General features: G+C 34.0%; 1 protein-coding gene across 6 annotated transcripts in view; it reads right to left on the minus strand.

Moving 5' to 3' along the window:
* Positions 1-23,855, minus strand: part of LOC150101153 (vacuolar protein sorting-associated protein 26B-like) — a 133,206-nt gene that overhangs the window by 32,998 nt on the left and 76,353 nt on the right. For all 6 annotated transcript variants that reach the window (XR_016549116.1, XR_016549117.1, XM_090401099.1 and 3 more), the window contains one exon: positions 11,283-11,458. Coding sequence is in view for 4 of the 6 variants with exons in the window: in XM_090401099.1 (XP_090257225.1) it covers positions 11,283-11,458 (176 nt within the window). In the remaining 2 variants the exon portion in view is untranslated. The remainder of the gene's footprint in view (positions 1-11,282; positions 11,459-23,855) is intronic.

A 23,855-nucleotide genomic window follows, 5' to 3' on the forward strand; every position in this document is an offset into this window, starting at 1 on the left:
TAGGCATGAACAGATGGCATCAATGGCAATATCATATTAAAAATGAGGATATTAGGAAAGAACTTGACATTGTCAACATCCAGGAATGCGTTAGCAGAGTTAATCTCAGGTGGTATGGTCACTTAAACAGAATGGGCGAAGAAAGATTAGCAAAACAAGTGTTCTCTGCCAGGTTGGCAGCAAAATGACCCAGAGGAAGACCAAGATATAGGTGGATTGATAAGGTACAAAGTGCCTTAGACGATAGAAATATAAGATCTGATAATGTTGGAGTCTTGACAAGTAACAGACTGATTTGGAGGAAAATTGTAGATAGGAAGTTAGTAATGATGTAATTTTTTTCATGTAGTACTGTCATATCCTGTACACCCCTTGAGGATACATGGCAGGAATTTGATGATGATGATGAAATGTCCTCCTTTCCTATACCTATTCTGAAATACTTGTTACTTCTGTTAACTGTAAAACTACATTCACCAGCAATTACATAGAAGATTCATCACATTATCCATCTCAAAAATAGGCATCTTAAAATCAATGCTCAAGAGCACATGTTATCTGCTCCAATTCCCAAGCTCTCCAACAAGAACTGAGCACTATCCAATGCATCATACTACAGAATGGATTCACATCAAAAAAAGTTTAAATGCATCTTGGACTCTTACATGCCCATCCCTAAGAACCCTGAACCTGTGGAGCTAGTCATTATCCCATACATTGTGGACATCTCTGAGGTGATTGCTAAGATCCTGAAAATATACAATTTAGTTTCTATATTTTTTCTTATCAACAAAATCTTTGCTTGATTACCATCCATGAAAGATAAACAGCCACTCTCTCCTCCTTCCTGGTGTTCACCAAGGTCAGTGTGAATGCTTCCACTTGTACTACAGGACATTCTGTTGAAAAATGACATGAACACCAATCTTATATCAACAGCAACAAAAAAAAAATCTGGCCTGAATCAGCAAATAGTGGAGACACTTATCCTGTGGCTCAATACTTGCGTTTTAATCAGTGCAAGTTTAGGTTTGGTATTTAAAGAGAGCACTGAAGCACTTCTATACTGCCCAAATTTAAATTAGAATGACTGCCTCTATTGGCAAGCAATAGTGCATCCTGTTCCTGTAATTAATTTATTTAATATAATGATGAGTCATTTCATTATCTAAATTAAATTTTATTTCAAATCACTTAATTTTAAATTTGGGCTTTAACTGTACTATTATTTCATTGTAACCACCTGCTAGATGGCATTCTGACACATGGTCCAGCTCTGTAAATAGGATTAACAATCATTGTTCTAACTTCACCTTGCAATTATGCTGATGCACTGATGATGACCAGTTAGTTTCTGGTCGAAATATTTTTTGAATAAAGTTTTTCAAAAAAAAAAAAAAAATGATATTCTTGGGAATATGCATGTTTAATAAACTTTATTATGCCACAAGTGTCATTGAAAACTCATTAAAATCAATGATATTAGGAAGGAACTCGAGATTGCTAGAATTAAGGAATGTTTAAGCATAGACGATATCAGGTAGTATGGTCATTCAGACAAAATGGGACAGAAAAGATTAGCAAAACAAGTTTTTTTGTCAGAAACAGCAGGTAAAAGGCTCACAGGAAGATTAAGATCAAGGTGGATTGATACCGTAAGAAGTGCCTTAGAAGACTGAAATATATGATATGAAAATGTCATATTTCAGTCCTGACAGATAACACTAATTAGAAGATTGCCAACAGGAAGTTTGTAACTTCCTGTTGGCAATCTTGAAATGATGCAAACTTTTCAAGTAGTATTATGATATACAGTGCACACCCCCCCCCAGCCGAGGATACATATCAAGAATTTGAAAATGATGATACACGTAATATAAATCCCCATATATAGCTATATTTTTATACATATTATATAATAAATAATATATGTTGTTACATTAATGATGGGCATATATCGCTGTTCTTCAACCCAAACAAAATTAAATACTTGTTAAAACATAATAAATCAGTATTTGAAAGCAATGTGTATTATGTAAATATCAATATTCAAAAGATGTCTGTATGCAACAATGAAGATAAGGATATTCCAGACACCTAGAGTTATTACAAATTACTCTGAAAACTATTACATGAAATATGTAGTGAAAGAACTGTAATTGTAAAATGTAATCAGGAGTAATTTTTCTATAATATGGAAAGAAAACAGATAGAGTAAAGCAATATTCTATAGAAACATTAAAATATGGACATAAAGTTTTACAGTTGCCATACTGCATAACTGTCTCAGAAAGTTGAATTCTGAATGATGAGAATAGATGCCTGATAGTCCCCATCTATAAAAATGGGAAATAAAAAAATGTGAAATGGAAATAAAAAAACACAGGAATCAAATGAGATGAGTGCTCTATGTAAGATCAATGCAAACATACTTGGAGAAGCTAAAAAAAAAAAAAAAAAATCTGAAAGGAAGCTTCAATAAGAACAAGCTGGATTCAGCACAAATAAGGGATATCAGGACCAATTTTTACTTCAAGACAATTTTGCTTCATGAAATCATAGGAATGTTTAACAAAGACTGATCTGTATTTAAGTTTTATAGATATGGAAAAGGTGTGTGATAAGGAATCAATATATGGAGTAATATACAGACTACATTAATTTGTAATCAGCAGTTAGAATTGAAGAATGTGTAGGAAGACAAGTTAATATATCACATGTAGGTACATGCGATCTCTGCTGTGTTATTAATCATATATGCATCACATTGTGAAAATTGTCATTAAACAATATAAAAAATCAGATATATTAAAACAGTCAGCTCTTAATGCAGATGTGGTTATATTCTGTTCAGGGCTTTTATCCACTAAACTGAATAATTGCTGTAACAAATTTGGCATGAAAATCAGCAGTGAAAACCACATTATGAACATAGGCAGGAGTGGAACTGCATTAACAATAAAGAACCTGTAGAACAAGTGAAACATTTCAGCTTTTTAGGCACAATTTTTAGTGGAGGGACAGTAAAAATTTGGAAACAGATAATAAGCATGACTGATAAGGCAGGGAGACTAAATGTTAAGCTGAGAAGCTAACTAAATAAATTTATACAGAGTAAGAAATTAGCTAAAACTATAGCAGTATTTGAAATGATTTTAACATACTGTTCTAAGCTGGGTTAGAAATAAAACACTGATCAAAGACTAGAGCCCAGTTTCAATTCAATTTCTAAATAAAATTTTATTCTAGTTTTGGTTACTTAAGTGCACTATCAATATTATGACAGCAGTAGATCGAGGCATACGAGAATTACCTAATGAAGTTACTAATAATATTCACCTTGATGTAACCCACATTCTAACAAGAGTTAACCTCCCAGAAGTAATCTCATTGCTGAAGAACACAGAGCACTAAGAAATCTCTGAAAAAATAAGAAAATAATTGTTACTAGATCCAATAAGGGAAATGCTACTGAACTTATGAATACTTCAGAAAAGGATGTTACCCCTTATAAGAGATCATACCACATATCAAGCTAAAGACAGAAATTCCATTAACTCCCAAAAGAAAAGTTTCCAAATTAATAAAGAAAGGTAAAAACTTGGCCTCCTGACATAACCAAAAACTTATATCATCCACGTACCCCTCATATCTGTGGCTTTTCAAAAAAATATACAAAAATGACATCTCTTTGGTTCATAGATAGTTGATAATGAGATAGCCCTATGTAAAATTTAGCTAAATATTTAGCACAAACATTAACAACACACAGGGCATACATTAAAAATTCCATTCATTTCAAATCATTAACTGAAAAAATTACAAATAAAATTAACTTTAGTAAGTTTGGATGTTATTTCTCTAATTATAAATATCCAGCTTACAGAAACATTAACTTGAATTTAAAAACCCTTCCTCCTGATATTACCACACTTTTGTTTTATGATGCAATCAAGATATTTTGCATGACATAAGAAAATTTACCTCCAAATTGGGGGAATTGCAATGCCATCCTCTCTCATTGCTATTTGGAAAATTTTCAGTGACATAAAGAAACAATGCTAAGTCCCACTCAACTAAAACCCTCTCTTTGTTTTACTTTGATGATGTATTTGCTATTTAGCCACATAGCTCTGATACATTAGATATGCTTTTAGCACACTTAAATAACCAAACCCTAGGATCAAGTTTACTTTAGAAATTGAAAACAACTGTTCCTTATCATTTTCAGATATATTAGTTATGATGGAGATTCAGTGGCAAGCCTTGAAGAAAACACTGATTGATTCAGCCAGAGAGACATGTGGTGGGGTTGTCTGCAAGGATAGAAAAATCAGAACTCCATGGTGGACACAGGAAGTTAAAGAGGCAGTAAAGGAAAAGAAGAAAGCATATCAAAAGTTCCTGGCAAATAAATCAGCTTGTGTTCTTAGAGAACACAGAGACAAATGTAAGAAAGCTAAACACTTTGTAAAACTAGCTAAACAAAAGTCACGGGAGGACTTTGGCACGAACATAGAAAATAAATATCAAGAAGGTGGCAAAATATTCTGGAGGTTGTTGAAGAAGCTTAGAAATGGAGGAAAGAGTGCTGTAAAAGGAGTTAGAGATGATAAAGGTGACATGAAAACAGGAGAAAAAGATATGGTTGAAGTCTGGAGTAATTACTTTGAAAAACTGTTAAATGAAACAAGCAGTGATACTACAATGGTAAAAAACACTTAACAGGCATATAGTCAGGAATACACATTCATATTTGAAGTAGAAAAAGCCATCAAAGGATTGAAATGTGGAAAGGCAGCAGGAGTAGATGATATTTGACCAGAAATGCTTAAGTATGGTGGTATAAGTCTTGCAGTGGCTGCACTGCATACTTCAAAATGCATTTACAGAGAGGCATATTCCCGATGATTGGAGTAGTACCCATATATAAAAAGGGAAATAAAACTGAATGTGAGAATTACAGAGGTATTTCCCTACTGAGTGTTCCTGGTAAGATTTATGCCAGTATACTTGAAAAATGGTTGAGAAGAATTGTGGAAGAAAAGCTTGGTGAAGAACAAGCTGGATTCAAGCCAAATAGAGGCTGTCAGGATCAGATCAGATCTTCACTTTACGACAAATAGTGGAGAAATCATGGGAATATAACAAAGATCTGTATTTAAGTTTTGTTGATCTGGAAAAGGCATATAACAAAGTGCCAAGAGAGAATCTATTCAATACACTACAGTTATATGGTGTCAATGGGGCATTATATATCAAGCAATACTTAGTCTGTATTTGAGTTGTAAGTCAGCAGTTAGAATTGAAGGAAGTACAGGAAGATGGTTTAATGTTAAATCTGATGTGAGACAAGGTTGTACATTATCTATATGGATCATATTATGAAGGAAAGTGGTATTAAACATGATATCAAAATTGGAAATGTTAATGTCAGCTCTTTGCTTTATGCAGACGATGTTATACTTCTAAATAAATCTACTACAAGTCTGCAATATTCCCTGACTAAATTTAATAACTGTTGTAATAGATATGGTATGAAGGTCAGCAATACAAAGACAACGAAAATAGGCAGAATCGTTGAAAATGTCAACTGCATTGTGAACAGAGAACCTGTGGAACAAGTAAAACATTTCAGCTACTTAGGCGTGATTTTTACTGAAGATGGTAAATTAAATATGGAAATAGACAACAGAATCAACAAATCTGGTATGGTAGGAAGTCAATTGAATAAATTCATATGGAACAAGAGAGAAATTAGTTGGAACACTAAATTAGCTGTATACAAGACAGTGTTCAAACCAATTTTAACTTATGGAGCTGGGTCAGATGTAAAAACGCTTGACCAAAGACTAGAGACCGCAGATATGAGAGTCCTGACAAAGATTAGAGGCGTGAACAGATGACGTCAATGGCAATATCATATTAAAAACGAGAATATTAGGAAAGAACCTGATATTGTCAGCATCCAGGAATGCATTAGCAGAGCTAATCTCAGGTGGTATGGTCACTTAAACAGAATGGGCAAGGAAAGATTAGCAAAACAAGTGTTCTCTGCCAGGTTGGAAGAAAAACGACCTAGTGGAAGACCAAGATATAGGTGGATTGATACAGTACAATGTGCCTTAGATGATAGAAATATAAGATCTGATAATGTTGGAGTCTTGACAAGTGACAGACTGATTTGGAGGAAAATTGTAGCTAGGAAGATAGTAATGATGTAAATTTTTCATGTAGTACTATCATATCCTGTACACCCCATTGAGGGTATATGGCAGGAATTTGATGATGATGATAGTTATGAAGACTTATAAATGGTTATCTCTTTTATTATCTACAGAAAAATCACACATACTAATTGGTATATGAATGTGAATTCACACCACCATCCTGTGAAAATATGTGGCATAATAAAAATGTTAACACATTGAGCAAGAGCTATTTGCTCGAATGATATTTTACTCCAAAAAAGAATTTGAATATATTTTTAATAATTTCATCGTTAATGGTTACAATACTAAAAAATAACTTATTAAAACCTCTATCTAAAGTAACAGAGTAACTCTCTCACTCCAAAAATTGCAGTACCTCCAGTCGCAGTTAAATTCCAGTTACAAACTCCCAAAAAATCAACATTAAAATTAGCTTCCCTTATTCATCCTCCAAAAGACAAAGCTCATCCATCCAAACACCCATACCTATTATCAAGATGCTTAGATGTTGATTTTCAATCATGTTGAAGTTTAGTGGAGAAAACATGTCTAGAGATAACTGATAAATTATTAAGCCAATATTTCACCTTGGTCACAAAAGTATCCAAGTAAGCACATGCATGCAAGCACACCTGCAAAAAAACAAACTCAGACTAAGTATAAAAGATGGGATCCTACAGTCCTCACTGGCACCCTCTAAGAATGAAGTAATCTTGCTAAACATCTCAAAATAACAATCTCTCAGATTTTTGGTAGAAGACAGCCAAATTTGTTTAGATTTAAATGTTGTAATGCTGCAGTGTATTCTAGAAATGATTTCTTTGATTTACATCTACTCCCATTTTAAAAGTGAGGTTCCCCAAATTGGATCCAGTGATTCCATATCCATGGCATAGTCTACTACTCAAGAATGGTCATAGTGCAGGTAATGAATGTAATTTGTGTTCCTTCAGAAGGATATGTCTGTCCAAAGTTTAAAAACAAAAAGAATAGCTAACATCCTTCTGAAGGAACACAAATTACATCCATTACCTGTACTATGGCCATTCGCCAGTAGCAGACTATGCCATGGATATGAATCCCTGGATCCCATTTGGGGAACCTCCCTTTTATACAGGAGCAGATATAAATATATGAACAAGGGATGCAATAGCACTCAAAATGGTCAGGATGATGGAGAGGATCTTTTGGTAAGCAAATAAGGATAGCTCATTTTTGGTATGGCTTGAAGAAGGTTTTGCATGACATGCTTTTTTAGAATACAGAAAAAAATAAAAAATTGAGGTGTCTTGGATATAGACAATGGATTATTTCTGTTCTGGATTTTAGTGGTGAGGTGTAAGGGGATGGACAGAGAGCTCTCTTGATTTAGTAAAAGAGAAAGGCATTTGCTAAAAAAAAAAGTGTCCTGAATGTAACTGAATTCTACGGAATTCAGTTACATTCAGGACACTTTCTAACCACAATAGTCTCTCTACGGAGAGACTATTGTGGTTAGAGCAAATGGCTCTAGCTACTGTCCCTCTCTTACTTCAATATTTACTCTTGAAAAAAATGAAAAGGTCATCAATAGCCAACTACTTAGAGACTCAACATCCTGCTCCACAGATCTCCTCATCAATCTTGAACACAAGTCATGGAAACATTTCTCCATACTCAAATGGTTGCTTTTGATATTTCCAAGCAATGAGTCTGGCACTGTGGCCTTCTTAAGAAGCTACCATTTTTTTTTTTATTTAGTTAACTAGGGACTTTTTATCATATACACAACTAATTAAGAAGATTAAACCCAGATAATTTTACTAATTTAAGCTGAATGTTACTTCGACATGTTTTGCAGTCTTTTTTTTTTTCTTTCAGCTAACAGCATCTTCAGGAAGATGTTAGCAACAAACAAAAAATAGTCAAATACTTTTAAACAGCTGTTATTTTACAAATTGAAAGATAATGAGCAGATATATCATTCACACATCATGCAAAGTCTATGTGTTATTGTGTACACCTTGAACATGATTGCTGGCATAACAGAGGTCTCAAATGTTACATATACACTAATTAATGACTTCCAGATGTCATGAAGTATAATTCCTTAGTTTCTGTTTAAGGTGCCATGCAAGCAGATTACCTTAGATGAACATTCTAAAAGTGTTGAAAGTTTATCAAAAGTATTTTCTTCTAAATAAGGCATGGAGGCTCCTTGTCAATCTACAGTGTGATGTTCTGTGATGATGTGATGTGTCCCACAAGTCCACTTATGTCGCCTATGTGCTCTTTTTTTTTTTTTTTTTTTTTTTTTTTTTTTTTTATAGATTTCAAAACATCTCCCAGTTTGACTCACTACACCTTTCTGCAGGAACAAGTTAATCCTGTATACTCCAGGGTGATTACAGAATGGAATGCCATCTTTAGGGGAATACAGGAAGCTATGTAAGGTGTTAACTGGTTTGAAGGCTGTTCTGACATTGCAAATACAATTGGGGTCTTAATGTGTTGCCAACATATGGTAAGGAGATGGCGCTTTTATAACTGATTTCTGGGTTATCACAGAACAATATATCAGAAACTAACAATTTCTTCCATAACTTCTTTGAGTAGCCATTTTGGAGGCATTAGCAAAATAGGATTTCAAGTTTTTGTTTTCTTTCAATTTTATCATCCTTAAGTATATTTAAAGCTCTGGTTTTTAAAGTTCTGATAATACTTAGCACCTACCCATGTGGGTTAGTTACCTGCAGATCCTCCAATTGTAATCCTCCAGCATTATTTTTGTTGACTAGGATGTACAAGAATGGTAACTTACCATCTTTTTCCATGTCTAATGTGAACATCTTTGGATTGCGATTGTTCAGGAAATGCACAAAATCTCTTAAGGCCTTTCTGGATATGCTTCCAGATAATAAACACATCATTAACATATCTCTATCACACATACCAGCCATGAATGACCCAACATTCATTTAGGACTATGGAAGAAGAAGACCACACATACAGTTTTAGAATCCCCTGATCTAGGGCTTCCTGCTCAAGCTTTTGCATATATAAGTCAGCAATGGGGATGAAAGGAAGATTTTATTACCAAAAATATGGTCTAAAAATGGGCTCACCTCTATTTCCCCCATTGCTATGCAAAAATTTGAGAGATAAGCCTAGCATGAGCAGCTGCTCATCCACATATAATTCAGCTTCAAACTTATTATATCAACTTCTCATCCTCCTCCTTCATTCTGTATACCTATTCCTTGGAATAATTTTCCCCATACCATTTTTCCCAATGATGAATGTCAGCTCTTAAACATAATGAAATTTCTTTCTTCTCTCTAACCATGTGCCCGCATGTGGCATCGTGTTGCATATCTTGAGACTTCTCATGTTTCTGATACACACACACACACACATATATAAGGCATATAAATGAATATGAGCAGTTCTTGACTGCTTTGTTGGCAAATGAAAGGATATGTTATGTAATAATGGTTAGTGTGAGCTTTGCACAATGGGTCACTAGACTCATTTAATAATGAGTAATAATAATTATTACTCATTATTACACCCATGTGATAATACAGTGTTTCCCTGAAAATAAGACCAGGTCTTATATTAATTTTTGCTCCAAAAGATGCATTAAGGCTTATTTTCAGGGGCTGTCTTATTTTTTCATGTACAACAATCATTATTCGTGCGTTGTGTCTGTACTCCGATTGGTCATTCGGCAATAAGTCTCGAGTTCATCTGTTTACATAGGCATTTACCTGTCATCCAAAGGCGCCCGCTTGGGTATTTACAAATACTTAATTATAATTTATATTATCATTTATTTTTAAGTATTAATGTCAATAATATTTATTTATATTTAATTATATATTAATATTATTGTTTTATAATTCAATATATCCATCGTGTGTTGCAACGGACGTACTAAATGCTTCTGTCTGGCTGACGATCTTAACTGGGGCTTATATTACAAATCCTGAAAAACCATGCTAGGGCTTATTTTCTGGTTAGGTCTTATTTTCGGGGAAATACGATAATACTTGAGGGGAACTGATACTCTTGTTTTCATTTATGTTTCACTCTAACATTAGCACACAATAAGATATTTTTTGTGCATAAAACATCTTGTTGCCACTATCTTAAATTCATAGTATAGTTAAAACACGATTAAACATATTTTGTGAAATAATGACTACTGCTATTTAAGTCTCTTATCTCCATGGACAAACAGATGAGTGCTAGAAAGGATAATCATGCCAATACAGATATTATGGTTAATTGGGACACATTTTGGCCCAATTGTGCAAAGTTTCATATTAATAATTAAAAAGATATATAAAAAAAGCTAAAACTAACATTTCACTGAGCAACAAATCATTTATTCAAATGAATTACAATAGTAAAATATGTATTCAAATTTCCTAAAACAGCTTGGAGAGACCAAGGTAATAAGTCATTTACAAGGTGTGGTTTGACATAGTATGATCTTTGCTCTCCTTTATGCCAATAAGCTTTTAAACCAACCATTTACAAGAGATTACTTCAGAATGATAATCTTCAGTGCTGCAGTCTCCTATACGAATTAAACAGCATGCTATCCCAAACATGCAAAGAAAACTAGTAATTTTCTTGAATTGGTTCTTTTAAGATTTGTTTAAAATAAACAGCTGTCCTAATAAACCAGTGGAATAATTTACTGGATTCTTCTCTACTTGCAAATCACAATAGTATTTTATATTCAGTAACTTGTGTTTTGCTCACCAGCTACTGACTAGATTTCCAAAGTTAAGGCTAGAGAGAGAGAGGAACTTTGGAGATAAAAAAAGTGCAGATTTTTTTTAATTTTTGAATTCCTTTAAAACAGCAGTAAGCAATTGCCTTTCACAACAAATAAGAAACACTTAAAAAATGAAACGACAAAGTTAGAAAGGAATTAAATGAAAAGTGCAACTACTTTCATATATCAACTGCAATCATTTAATCTTTATATAAAAATAACGATCAGCTATAAATTATCTGCAATATGGAGTTTATTAAAACGTTTCAAAAAAATCTCATAAATAAGAAATATTACTGCACCTCTTACAGGGGCACCATCCATGATTTCATATTTGGCAATAGTTTCATTTTCATTAAAAGTATTTGGTCCAGAGCCTGTTGTTTCTCTCTTTATGATAGCAATCTCCATATGCTTTATTTTTATACGAACCAAAAGGAAATAAATTTTACCAACTATGGCATCTTTAAGATGGTATCTGAAAATATTTAAAAATATGCATGTTTACAATATGCAATGATGTATTAATATCAAACTATTTGGTATGGCTTTCTAGGTTTCATAAACTCAAAATTTTAAACACAACTTTTTTTTTTCCCCTCCCTCTTTCCACAGGGCATTTTCTATCAAAGTGCTATGCTCTATTACTTTTATGAGATACTAAACATTCTTGTGTGAATGCACATATAAAATAATTATTCATTAACTGTTATTATATCAATAAAGTTATATGTAAAATTAACCATCTTACAACACAGTAACAGGTAAAGGATTTACCTGTTACTGTGTTGTAAGATGGTTATAATACTCTCTGTATTAGATCTTGTTGTGGTAAATTTTAATTTATTAATTTTTTTAAAACCTAATGATTATTGTGTTTTTCTTAGTTCTTGTTTAAAATTTCTAAGTTTTGTAGATAGATCTAGACCATAGGTTCCCAAAGTGGGTGGTACTGCCCCCCCCCACTGGGTGCTGAAGCCTTCTGGGGGGGGGCTATAGTGGGATCAGAAGCATTTGGGGTGTTCAGGCTGTCTAGGGTTCGGTGGCTCTTTATAAAGAAATTAATAATATATATTTAAAAATTAATTATTTTCGTGATTTTGCGATTATATAATCATTTAAAATTTAAATATTGCATTTTAATTCATCTTATGCCCGTCTTACACGATCAATTTTTTTTATCAATTTTCTATTTCAATTATTTAATCATTTGAAAATTTACCATGTCAGATAGAAATAGATGTCAATTTTCTATGTCAATGAGAAAATAGAACATGTATATATGTGTCTATAATAGGTCATGTTTACAGTAGCAAATATATTCGTTATATTTCATTTCAAAATATATATAAAATATATAAAACCACTTTTCTAATTGATTTGTACAAAAATAAACCCAATTTTATATAATTTATATAATGGGGGGCGTTACAAAATTATTATGTCTTGCAAAGTGGGCAGTGGCCCGAAAAATTTTGTGAACCTATGATCTAGATTATCATTGTTGTTAACTATGGTAAGCTGATAATTTGGTGGGGAGGGGAGAATCACAGTTGATATCTAAAGTCCTATTATGCAATAACTCACTGTAGGTTTAGAGTTCACGATGTCAGCAAGCATAGAGACTGTTTGAGGAATAACAACTCTTAACACAAAACTATAGAAGGTTTCAACAAGTCTCTTCTAGACCTGATGACAAACCATTAAAAGAATTCAGTAGATAAGCAGATGATAGTACACCAGGATTGTCTTTCTGCCCAGATGTGATGAAATTAATTGAATCCCTGAACTAAAGTCTTAATCAAATGCTTGTAAGCTTTATCTGTTGCCAGAGAACTACAAACACTAGCTTTTAGATCTTAAATACTTACTTTATCTGGTGAGCACTATGTACAACTTATTAAGAAAATATTTAATTACTAGTTTTGTACATCTTGTCATGTACATCTTCAGATTAAGTACAAACAGAAAAAAAGTATCATACTTTTTTGTTTTTTTAGGTGATAAAGGCTTTGCTCAATGGAATATCATTCATGCCAAAATTTAGCTTTATGTAGCATTGGCATTTTCCTTGATTCATGTGGATATATAGGATATGGTCTGAGATAACTGCCTTAGTTATCTCAGACCATATGCTTTTTTAAAATTAAAAAGGTTTTAAAAGTACTCAGTCAATTGATCAATTCTGCTGGATAGTTGTGCCATTTGTGTGAGAGTGTTTATGGAGAACTTGGTCTAATTTTTTAGAGCTTACAGGTTACAATATGACTCTTTCATAATTAGCACCACAGTTTAGGATGAGCATATTGTTTGAAGACTGATTTAATACTTCCATTTCTAGTTTTTCTTCTATTTTTCTTCTATACTTCTATTTAAAGTTTGGGAGATTCTTATCTTATGTAACTATCAAAAGTTTTTAATAATATTATTTATTAATATTAATTTCTAGCACATGGCAACTTTCTTTCTTTCTTTTTCTTTTTAAAAATACACAAAGTCCTGATTCAGGTGACAGTGAAACAAATTAAAAGACTGAATCGCAGATGGCAGATTACAAGTGTAAATAATAAATTACACGATAACCACAGTAATTAACTTCAATGAAACGAAAGTACAGATATTTCGTACTGAAAATAACAGTACATCATCAGTGTGTAGAAACAAGCACACAAAAGGAACGGGAATACAAAATGTATACAGCAGTCAGTGGTTTGCCAATTAAAAACTGTTGCTGCATGCTAGAAATTAATATTAATAAATAATAATATTAAAAACTATTTTTGATGGTTACACAAGAATCTCCCCAACTTTTGGGAGAGAGAGAGAGAGAATCGTTCTGATTCAGATTTTGCCGATGTAAAAGGGCTTCGCAACTTTCATTGAAAAGGCATTCGTATTTAGTAAGTTTATTTTTCACTGTTTAGACTATAATAAATTTAGTTTAATCCTTTATCCAAGTGCGAGCAAACAAAGTTTGCACCTGAAAGTATCTTCAGGACTAGGGTAAGGTAGTACAACACCGGGCAACTCGTTGCAAAGGTGGACCAAGCTAACATCGCTCCCATCTCAGTATCTCCCATAATGCAAAACACATTTCCTTGCGGATATGGCAAAAAAAAGAATGAACGAACATCGATATTATATCGAATACATGAAACCTCAAAAGTCTGGTCTGGCACAATGTAGTATTGACACTAAGCATAATATCCAATGGGATGAAGCTAGTCTTCTCCATAGATGCAGATTTAAATATGAATGCAATAATAAATTTAGTTTAATCCTTTATCCAAGGGTGAGCAAATAAAGTTTGTACCTGTATCTTCAGGACTGGGGTAAGGTAGTACAACACCGGGAAACTCGTTGCAAAGGTGGACCAAGCTAACATCGCTCCCATCTCAGTATCTCCCATAATGCAAAACACATTTCCTTGCGGATATTTCATGTATTCGATACATGAAATGTATCGAATACATGAAACCATTTGAGGTTTCATGTATTCGATATAATATCAATGTTCGTTCATTCTTTTTTGCCACAGAATAGCCTGTTTGCCCAAAGTATGTTAGATTACATTCACACAATATCTGTAAATGCCAGCTAATGATAAAGATGCCAGTTTGTTTTTTGTAGATGGCAACAGATGAGAAATTTTGTTGATTGGAAAATATGTGGGAATGAGATACTTCTTCAAATTCTACCAATCGGTTATGAGATGCCAGAAATATAAGGGATTGGAACCCTGCAGTCTGTTGAAGAATCCTGAGATGTTGGAACATAGGAATCAATTATCTTCTGGATTTGATTAGGGTTGTAACCATTAAATTCCATTAACGTTTTGATAGTGAGAAGTTCTTGTTGTAAGCTTGAGGGAGAGGAGCACACCTTATGTGCTCTATTAATTAAAGACTTGATAACACCAATTTTTTTGAGAGGTGTAATGAGCAGACGTTTGATGAATGTATCTGCCAGTAAAGGTAGGTTTTCGATAAACACTGGTTGATAAATTACCAGAGACTGTGCACGTAAGAAGGATGTCCAAGAATAGTAAACTTCCAGCCTTTTCTTTTTACATGGTGAACTGAATGCATGGTGAAGGCTATTGATCTGTTATAGGAAAGTGGTACGTTCATTTTCAGAATGAGGCCAAATAGCAAAACTATCATCAACATGAAACCAATGAGAGGGTTGGAGATGAATGGATGAGAACAAGGTATCTTCCAGATGGTTCAAAAAATAGTTTGCCAAAGGTGGAGACAGTGCTACCTACCCATGGCAGTACCTTCAACTTGTCTACAGATCTTATTTTTCCGGCTGAAATATCCTGATTGTATAACAAATTCAAAAATTTTTGCAATATCAGGAGGGTAATCATCACAACATAGTATTGACACTAAACACAGTATCCAGAGGGATGAAGCTCGTCTTCTCCAATAGATGCAGGTTTAACTATAAATGCCTTTTCGAAGAAAGTTGTGAAGCCCTTTTACATCAGCCGAATCAGAAACAGCTTTTAATTAGTAAACCATTGACTAATGTATGTACTTTGTATTCCCATTCCTTTCATTTGCTTGTTTCTACACACTGATGATGTACTGTTATTTTCAGTACAAAATATCTGTACTTTCATTTCATTAAAGTTAATTACTGTAGTTATCGTGTAATTTATTATTTATAGTCATGCCACAGATTAGATCTGCAAAATAACCCTCTACAGCTGCAATCATCTCTTGATTCGAATTAGAATGCCGACCTGCGAGGAAGAGTTTTAGTTTTGGGAATAGCAAGGAAAAGCTTTTTTGTTTCCTTGGAAATTTTATCCAGTTCAGCTGGTTGTCACAAAATGTTTTATATTTTATAAAATATTTCATTTGGGAAAGACCTGGAACAAAATCATTAACACACTGTCTACATGTGAGTAAGGCACATCCACACAGTACAATATTATATCAACAACCAGAAAGAAATATATTATCTAGCAGCAAACCAAACTGCCATAAAACCCAGAAGCAGTCAATTCTTGCTTCAGCAAACACCATTATAATAAATTTATTCACTACCAGACTAATTTTGAACCTTTACTCAGATATCATTAATAGAAGCCAGACCAACAGAAATTATGAGAATACGTGGGTGGTCTGAAAAGTTCTTGGCCTAACAATGAAAAAACAAATTTATAATTTCAAAATTTTTATTTTTCAATATCTCTTAAGATATCAATGTCCCTTATGACTAATGCATTTATTCCAGTGATGCTCCAGTGCCATTATCCCATCCTTGTAGTAGTTCTCAGTAAGATCTGCAAAATATCCCTCTACAGCTGTAATCACCTCTTGATTCGAAGAAGAAGAATGCTGACCATCGAGAAAGAGTTTTATTTTGGGAAGAGATAGAACTCAGAGAGAGCCAAATTTGGGGAATAAGGCAGATGCTCCAACAATTAATAATGCAGATCCCTTAATTTTCACATTGCCAAAACACCTTTGTGGGCAGGTGCATTGTCCTGATGAAAGATGATTTTTTTCTTCTAGTCTGGTTAAAAGATCGGAATAATATTACCCTTTTCAAGATAATTAATAAACAAAATGCCTTTAGCATCCCAAAACACCGATGCCATTACATTTCCTGCTGATGGAACCGACTTTGTTTTCTTTGGTGTTGAACAACGGCTTTTGTCCACTGTTTTGACTGTTTGGATTCTGGTGTGTAATGGTTAATCCAAGTCTGATCCATAGTAATATATCAACACACAAAATCAGTTTTATTCTTGTTAAAATGCTCAGCACTGTTCAGAGATTTTTTGTGCGAGTGCGTTTTTTGATCAGCATGGCACCCATCTTGCGCAAAGCTTTTTCATTTGCAATTCTTCGTGTAAAATATATCCTACATGTTCTTTTGAAATGTTTATAGTCTGGATCATCTTCTGCCGCATTTAAACGCAGCTGGTACAGCCGCGTTTAAACTCGGCAGCCCATTTCTTAATTGTCGAAAATGAAGGAGAAGAGAAAACATTTTCAAAGCTACTTCATGCCTTCAAATAAGCAGGATTGGCAGTCTTCAACTGAGCAATGAAATTCAACTACCATCTAAAGACATTCACGAGCATCTATGCCTGCATTGTTATCTGAGTCCACAACCGACTTTGATTAGAGAGAACCTAATGATTAGAAAGAAAAACTACTATCCACTCAGCCAACAAGGCATGGTAAGGTTATGAGACCTCTATAATTAAGGGATGATTGCACATTTTCCAGTTGACTGTCTGCTTTGGAGGAAGAAAAGTCCAAACTTCTTGGAGAGAAATACTACCATCTATGGATGAAGCTGGCTAACTCACCTTCAGATGAAAACATTTCCTCATAAAAAACAGGAAAATAAAGACAGACCTACAACTTACTTGTTATAATATAGAACACAAGAGCAAACTGGAATACAAAATTGTTATTGCAGCTTTGTCTATACAGTATAAATACTAGTGAACATTATTTAAAAATAATTTGAGTAAAGCTCATATTGTTTGCTCCACCAACCTTTATAATTTCAAACTAGAGCTTCACAACATCCAGTGTATTATGCAGCAGAATAGCTTCTCCCCTAAATCACAGAAGATTCAGCACATCCTTGGAACTAAGAGCCTTATTCCTATGAACACAGAACTGTACAGAGAGTTGCAATTCCTTATGTTGCTAGAATCTCTGAACCAATTTTGAAGATCTTCAAGAAAGGTAATTTAGTTTAGTACCCACATTTTTTCTTGCAAATTTTCTTTGCTACTTTCCACCAAGGATAAACAGTATGTGTTTACCAAGTTCAATGTGATTGTGTACTCATGGAAAAACAATGTTTTGTTGAAAAGACTATTGTATCTTCCTAACTTAACAGTCATTTACCACATTGTTGCCATTTCAAATTTGAGCATCAGTTCAAAGATAGTGCTGAAGCACCACTAACTTGAACTGTAATAACAATCTTTAATTAAAATTTGAAACAGTTATTACTAGCACACAAATCTAGCATACTGTATCTTGTAATCCATGTGTTAAGGTTTAAGTGCTGGGCGAAACTCTACAGACTTAATAGAGTGAAACAGCACTGAGAAAGGATTAAAAATTTTATTTAACTTCCAATATTTCGTCTCAATCACTAAGACATCATCAGAGAGTACAATATGACTCATAACACACACACACACACACACACACAAAAGCAACACAAAATAAGTGAAACACGTGGACCAAACACTACAATCCTAATAAGGTGGGACGTCTTTTGTGAGCACCTGTTGGTGACCTAGGATGTAAACTGGGATCTCGAAGTATTTTAGTGTTTCCCATATTTTGTGAAGTTTAATGCAACCATATTTATTTAAATTAGGCTGATTTTCAAGAGCAGCTGCAGATTCCGAAAATAGTCTTTTTCCTCTAAATTTACTGTGATGGAGTATGGTGACCTTTTTCCAACTGTTTCTATGAGCAATATCTAAAAGCATGGTCTGCAAGGCCAAAATGACCATAGGCATGACTGCAAATGCATTTTTTGTGTTCTTCCATGTGGATGTTACTGACCTTCCTGTCTATCCACAGTAGGCCAACTTGCAGGAAAGGCACTTTATATACTCCAGACACGGGGGGGGGGGGGGCTAATCTTTAGAACATATAAGGGTAGCAAAGCACTGACTATTTTTTCTGAAGTGCCTCAGAGAGATGGAGGTGATGATAGCATCAATAAAATCTTTCTGGAGAGGGTGTAGCCATTAAATAAAAAAAAAGGTTTGATGTATGCAATTAAGTTCTACTGTAAGAGAGGACTCATTGGAACAAAGATCATGGGCTCTATTGGTTAGTGTTTTAATGATACCGTATTGTTGAGAGAGGGAGGTGATAGCAAAGTGCCTGTGTGGGTGGGCTTCCTGTATACTGAAAAGGACAGGCTATCATTGATAGCCTGTCCAGAAAGGCTAAACTATTATTAGTTTCTTTTTACATGGTAAACTGGATTCAAGGGTGAAGACTATTTAGGTGAGAAAGGAAAGAGTCTAATGTGCCTGGGCCATGAAGCCAAATGGATAACACATCAGAGGGTTTGAGAAGGACTGAGTCAAGAGCTTGTTTTTCAAAATATTACATAAAAAAATTGGCAAGGAAGGGATGAACCTATAGATGTACCCCCTCTGTTTATAAATTTTGTGCTTCCAAAAGAAATATCCACAATAGATGGCAAAGGAAAGCAGATTGCTAATATGAGGATGAAAATCTTTCTTTATAAGTGATAAGGGCACAGAATCAATTGGGAAAAGACCACCATGCTCCATTGTAGTAAATTTAAAAGAGAAAGACTATTTTTGGAATCTGCAACTGCTCTCAGAAACCAGTGCCTAATTTAAATAAATATTATTATTATCATACACCTCCAGAGAGTCCAAAGACTCATCAAGGGAGGGCACCTGCTCCACAACTCTCTCCACCAACTGACCGCAACTACACCAACACCATCCACTGCCAGTATCTCCACAGACAATTACAAACATCCATGCCCATGGTGGGATTTGAACCCGCAGCCTTTTGGCTGGAGAGCAGATACACTAACCACTCAGCCAGCCAGCCAGACTGGCATGGTTGCATTAAATTTCCCAAAATATAGGAAACATTAATACTTCAAGATCCCAGTTTACATCCTGGGCCACCAACGGGTGCCTACAGAGGGCACTCCCATCTTGTTCGGACTCGTCTTTCTTCCAGGTGTTTCACTTAGTTTTGTGTTTGTATGTGTGTTACAAGTCTCATATTGTACTACCTGACTCGGTGACAGACAAAATACAAGAAGAATTAAATAATTCTTCTTGTATTTTGTCTGTCAAAAATAATTCTGAGGAAAGGTCTGCTAATAAAAAAATCCACTTAATCTTAAGAGGAAAAGAAGGTTTTACTGTTATGAGGAGCTTTATTCTTATTTTGTAAAAGCAATTCTGCACAATTTTAGTCTGCAATTCTGGCAATTTCTGCCTAACTTACTTTCTTTAGACCCAAATTAAAATAATTTCAGGCTGATAACTAGCAAATCAGAAAGGAAAATCTTTCTGAATTTGTGACAAACAACAATTTTGTTGATTTTTTTTTTCTTTTGTTTCATGATACGTGAACTCTGTTGGGTTATCATGTTTTCACTTAGCATGATATTTATCACTTTATAGGAAGATTCTCGATTACTCTAGTAAGTAAAGAAATTAGCTTGCTGAGATCTCAAGCAGGAGAACTGTTCCCCTCTCATCGATCACTATATAGACGATGGAATTAAGGCTTGATCCTGTTGCCAAAGTACTTTAGCTAAATTAATCACCCTTTGGAAAACAGTAGTGTAACTATTCACTTTAAGTTTTGATGACAATCAAAACTGTATGAAAGGCAGTAACTTGTTTAGTATATGCTAGTCATTCAGATAATCATTTTATGTTTTAATAAATTAGCTGAATTACACATTAAGTAAGCTTATAACAAAACAAAAACTGGAAAGGGACTGAAATATAACTAAACATACTAATTCTCCCACTCCATTTACAGTAACATAATGTAGTTTTTTTCATACTTTATTGTAAAATTTAAATTTATGATAATGATTAAATTCACTTGTCTCTATCTCCATAAAGAAAATATAAAAATGTATGTTACTAAAATCATTTTTATAAGATTTAAAGTTATTTAAACCAGTTTGCAACTTATATTCAATATTCATGCTATAAAGTATTGCTTTATAGAAGGAATCTGCTTTCTCTCAGCAAAGAGCCTCTTGGCTCTTTATCGTAGTAATAATATATGGGTACACTGGTCTGGCAATTTGTATAGTAAGGGTATGTAAGTTTGGTTCACCTAAACCTTGGTATTATCCAGGTCTACCTACTCACCGATGAGACCTCAATAAAGGTCGAAATCAGTCTGGGTAGTGACCTCTTCTCATAATGTAAAACAGTAATACATCTCCTAGGAGCTGCGTTTTACATTATGAGAAAATATTAAGGATAGTGATGGAGCTTGCTCCACCTTTGTTCCCAGTTGCCCTAGTGTTGTAATACCCAGGTGTTGACTTACGCTTTGACTCGCCGATATTAAGGATAGTGATGGAGCTTGCTCCACCTTTGCTCCGAATTGGCCTAGTGTTGTACTACCCAGGTGTTGACTTACGCTTGGACTCGCCGATAGTTCTTCGGCATGAAACTCTTAGATTTCGATCTCCGAGTTTCTTATCCGGCTTTAAAATAATGAGGGATTTATTATCCCCTTAGCTTAACTTAATGAGATGATACATAGTTTATAGATTTATAGCTTATGAACTGCACTAATTTTTGGCAAGCAAATGTCCAGATTTTATTATTTGTTTACAACAGACAAACTACATAATAAAACTTTTTTCCTCACCTGAAAATTTATTTTACTGTTATGTTTGTCACACCTATAAAACAAGAACTACAGTTAGCTTAACTGGTAGTTTAAGGTAATTGCACTCATGCACAGAGTTAGAGGAAGTAGAATTAAACACGGGCATGAAATTCTGCTTTTGCAGAATTTCACACCTGTGTTAAGAATAAACACAGCCCCTGATGTTTTTTTATCAAGCAACCAGGGCAAAAAGTTAGTAGTGAAACAAATCCCAACTCAACATCAGCAGAATTCAAGAATGGCACCATCAACATAACAAGCACTGACAGAAAAGAAATATAACTAGCAGAAGAATTGGATAAATACCAGATTAACATAATAAGTATTACCAAAACAAAGAAGAGAAAAACAGATGACATCTTTCTAAGCAACAAATCAGGGAAAAGAAGGATTCAACACTAAATATGAGAATAATCTTGGATGGCAGGTAATATCAAAACCAGCAATGTGAACAAATATCAGAATGGGAAAACTGGACAATCAGACTTATGCCTATGGTACCACAAAAGGCTGTAATAAGGAAGACATAGAGGAATTTGCCTTCTTTAAGGCAGCTAACACAATATAAAAAGGAGAAGTTCATCCTTGTTGGAGATCTAAACAGCAGAGTAGGAAATGATTACCAGAAAAACACTTTGAAAAATTTTGGAGAAAAGAGCAAAGCTGAATAATAATAATGGTAAGTACAGGTAGTTCCTGCCTTTATGAATTTTATGGTTCCTGGTGACCATTCGTAAATCAGGAATTTATAAAATGGGAGTTTATTTGCCTTAGAAGTAACCCTATAAGTGAGAGTTACGTTCATAAGAAGGAATATATAAAATATTAAATGAATATTAAATGATAAGAAAAGACTTTATTGGCCAAAGATTCACATATTTAAAAAATAACATAAGAAAAATTTTAAACTAAAAAAAGATTGTTTGAAAAAAAAAATAGCAGATTTCTAAGGGTGAATCGGCAGCCATCGAGGTGTGTATATATATATATATTAGGAAGCTTCAGTGCATCTTTTTTTTTTCAAAGAAGGCCTTGAGTGTCATCCGCTTCATTGATTTTCGCTTCTTTACGTTTAAAATAGCTCAATAGCAAGAAGAAGCATTATTCATTACGTGGGAAAATTTACTAAATCGAATTCAAAGATTGCTTGAGCTTTTTCAAGAAGTTTAAATGCTTCTTCTAGGCCTTTTAAAATGAAAAACCGATTGAAGCTTCATTCATTATCTTCTTTGTCTTTTTCTTCTTCGTTTCTTTCTTTCTTGTTCCTCTAATTCAAGATCATTGGATGAGAATTCCATAGTGTGAGATTGATGCAGCTCATTAACATCACCTTCTGAAACTTCCATTTGCAATTGGTTAGCCACACCTAAGATCGCCTGAGTTTCAGAATTCACAAACTTTATTGGGTCTTCAAAGCCTTCGAAATTATCATTAAACTGAGGACAAAGTTTATGCCAGACTCCTTTCATTGTTTTTTTCGGAAACTTTATGCCAGGTGCTCTGCATTACCTGAATTGCGTCTAAAATGTTGAATCTCTTCCAAAACTCTTTAACAGAAAACTTCCCATTTTTATCAGTTGCTTCTATTAACATTTCAAGTCTCTTTGAGATAATGTGCTTTAAACATCACAATCACTCCCTGATCCATTGGTTGTAAAAGAGAAGTTGTATTTAGAGGTAAAAAGACTATTTTCACATTAGGGCAAATGTAAGCTACTGATGAGGGATGGGGCCAGGTGCATTGTCAATTATCAGAAGCACTTTAAATGGAATTTGTTTTTTCTCACAATAAAGTTTCACTTCAGGAACAAAGTGATGCATAAACCAATCTTGAAATAGGGAACCCATAAATCAAGCCTTCTTACTTGCCTTCCATATTACTAGTAAAGTATCTTTATTAATTCCTTTTAAGATTCTTGGATTTTCTGATCGATGCACAAATAAGGGTTTTAAACTTGCAATCGACAGCAGCATTTCATCCTAATAGTAGAGTGATGCGATCTTTTGATGCTTTAAAACCTAGCACTGAGGATTCTTCTTTTGTGATGCAAGTTCTTGCAGGCATCCATTTTCAAAAAAAGGCTCGTCTCATTGACATTGAAAATCTGCGATGGCGAGCAATTTCCTTCTTTAATTATTTCTTCTAATTTTTCTGGATAAGACTTTGCACTTGCAGTCACCTTGTACTTTAATGTTATGCCAATCAGTTTACTTTTTATAGTGGTCAAACTACCCACTACTTGCAGTAAAAGTCTCTTTGCAGTCATTCCCTTTTGGTTATTCAACATTTTAAATATGGCTATTGCTTTAGTACAAATCATTGCGTAGTAATAGGCATGTTTAATCATCGAGTTTGGTCACTTATCCAAACAATTAACAGTTTTTGCATATGAGGAATCATACTGCCTGTTTCTTTATTACACAACCATGTAGACTGCATAGATTGTG

Source organism: Typopeltis vanoorti, chromosome 12, assembly GCF_054136105.1.
Source record: "Typopeltis vanoorti isolate ZY-2024b chromosome 12, IOZ_Tvanoo_1.0, whole genome shotgun sequence".
Lineage (NCBI taxonomy): Eukaryota > Metazoa > Arthropoda > Arachnida > Uropygi > Thelyphonidae > Typopeltis > Typopeltis vanoorti.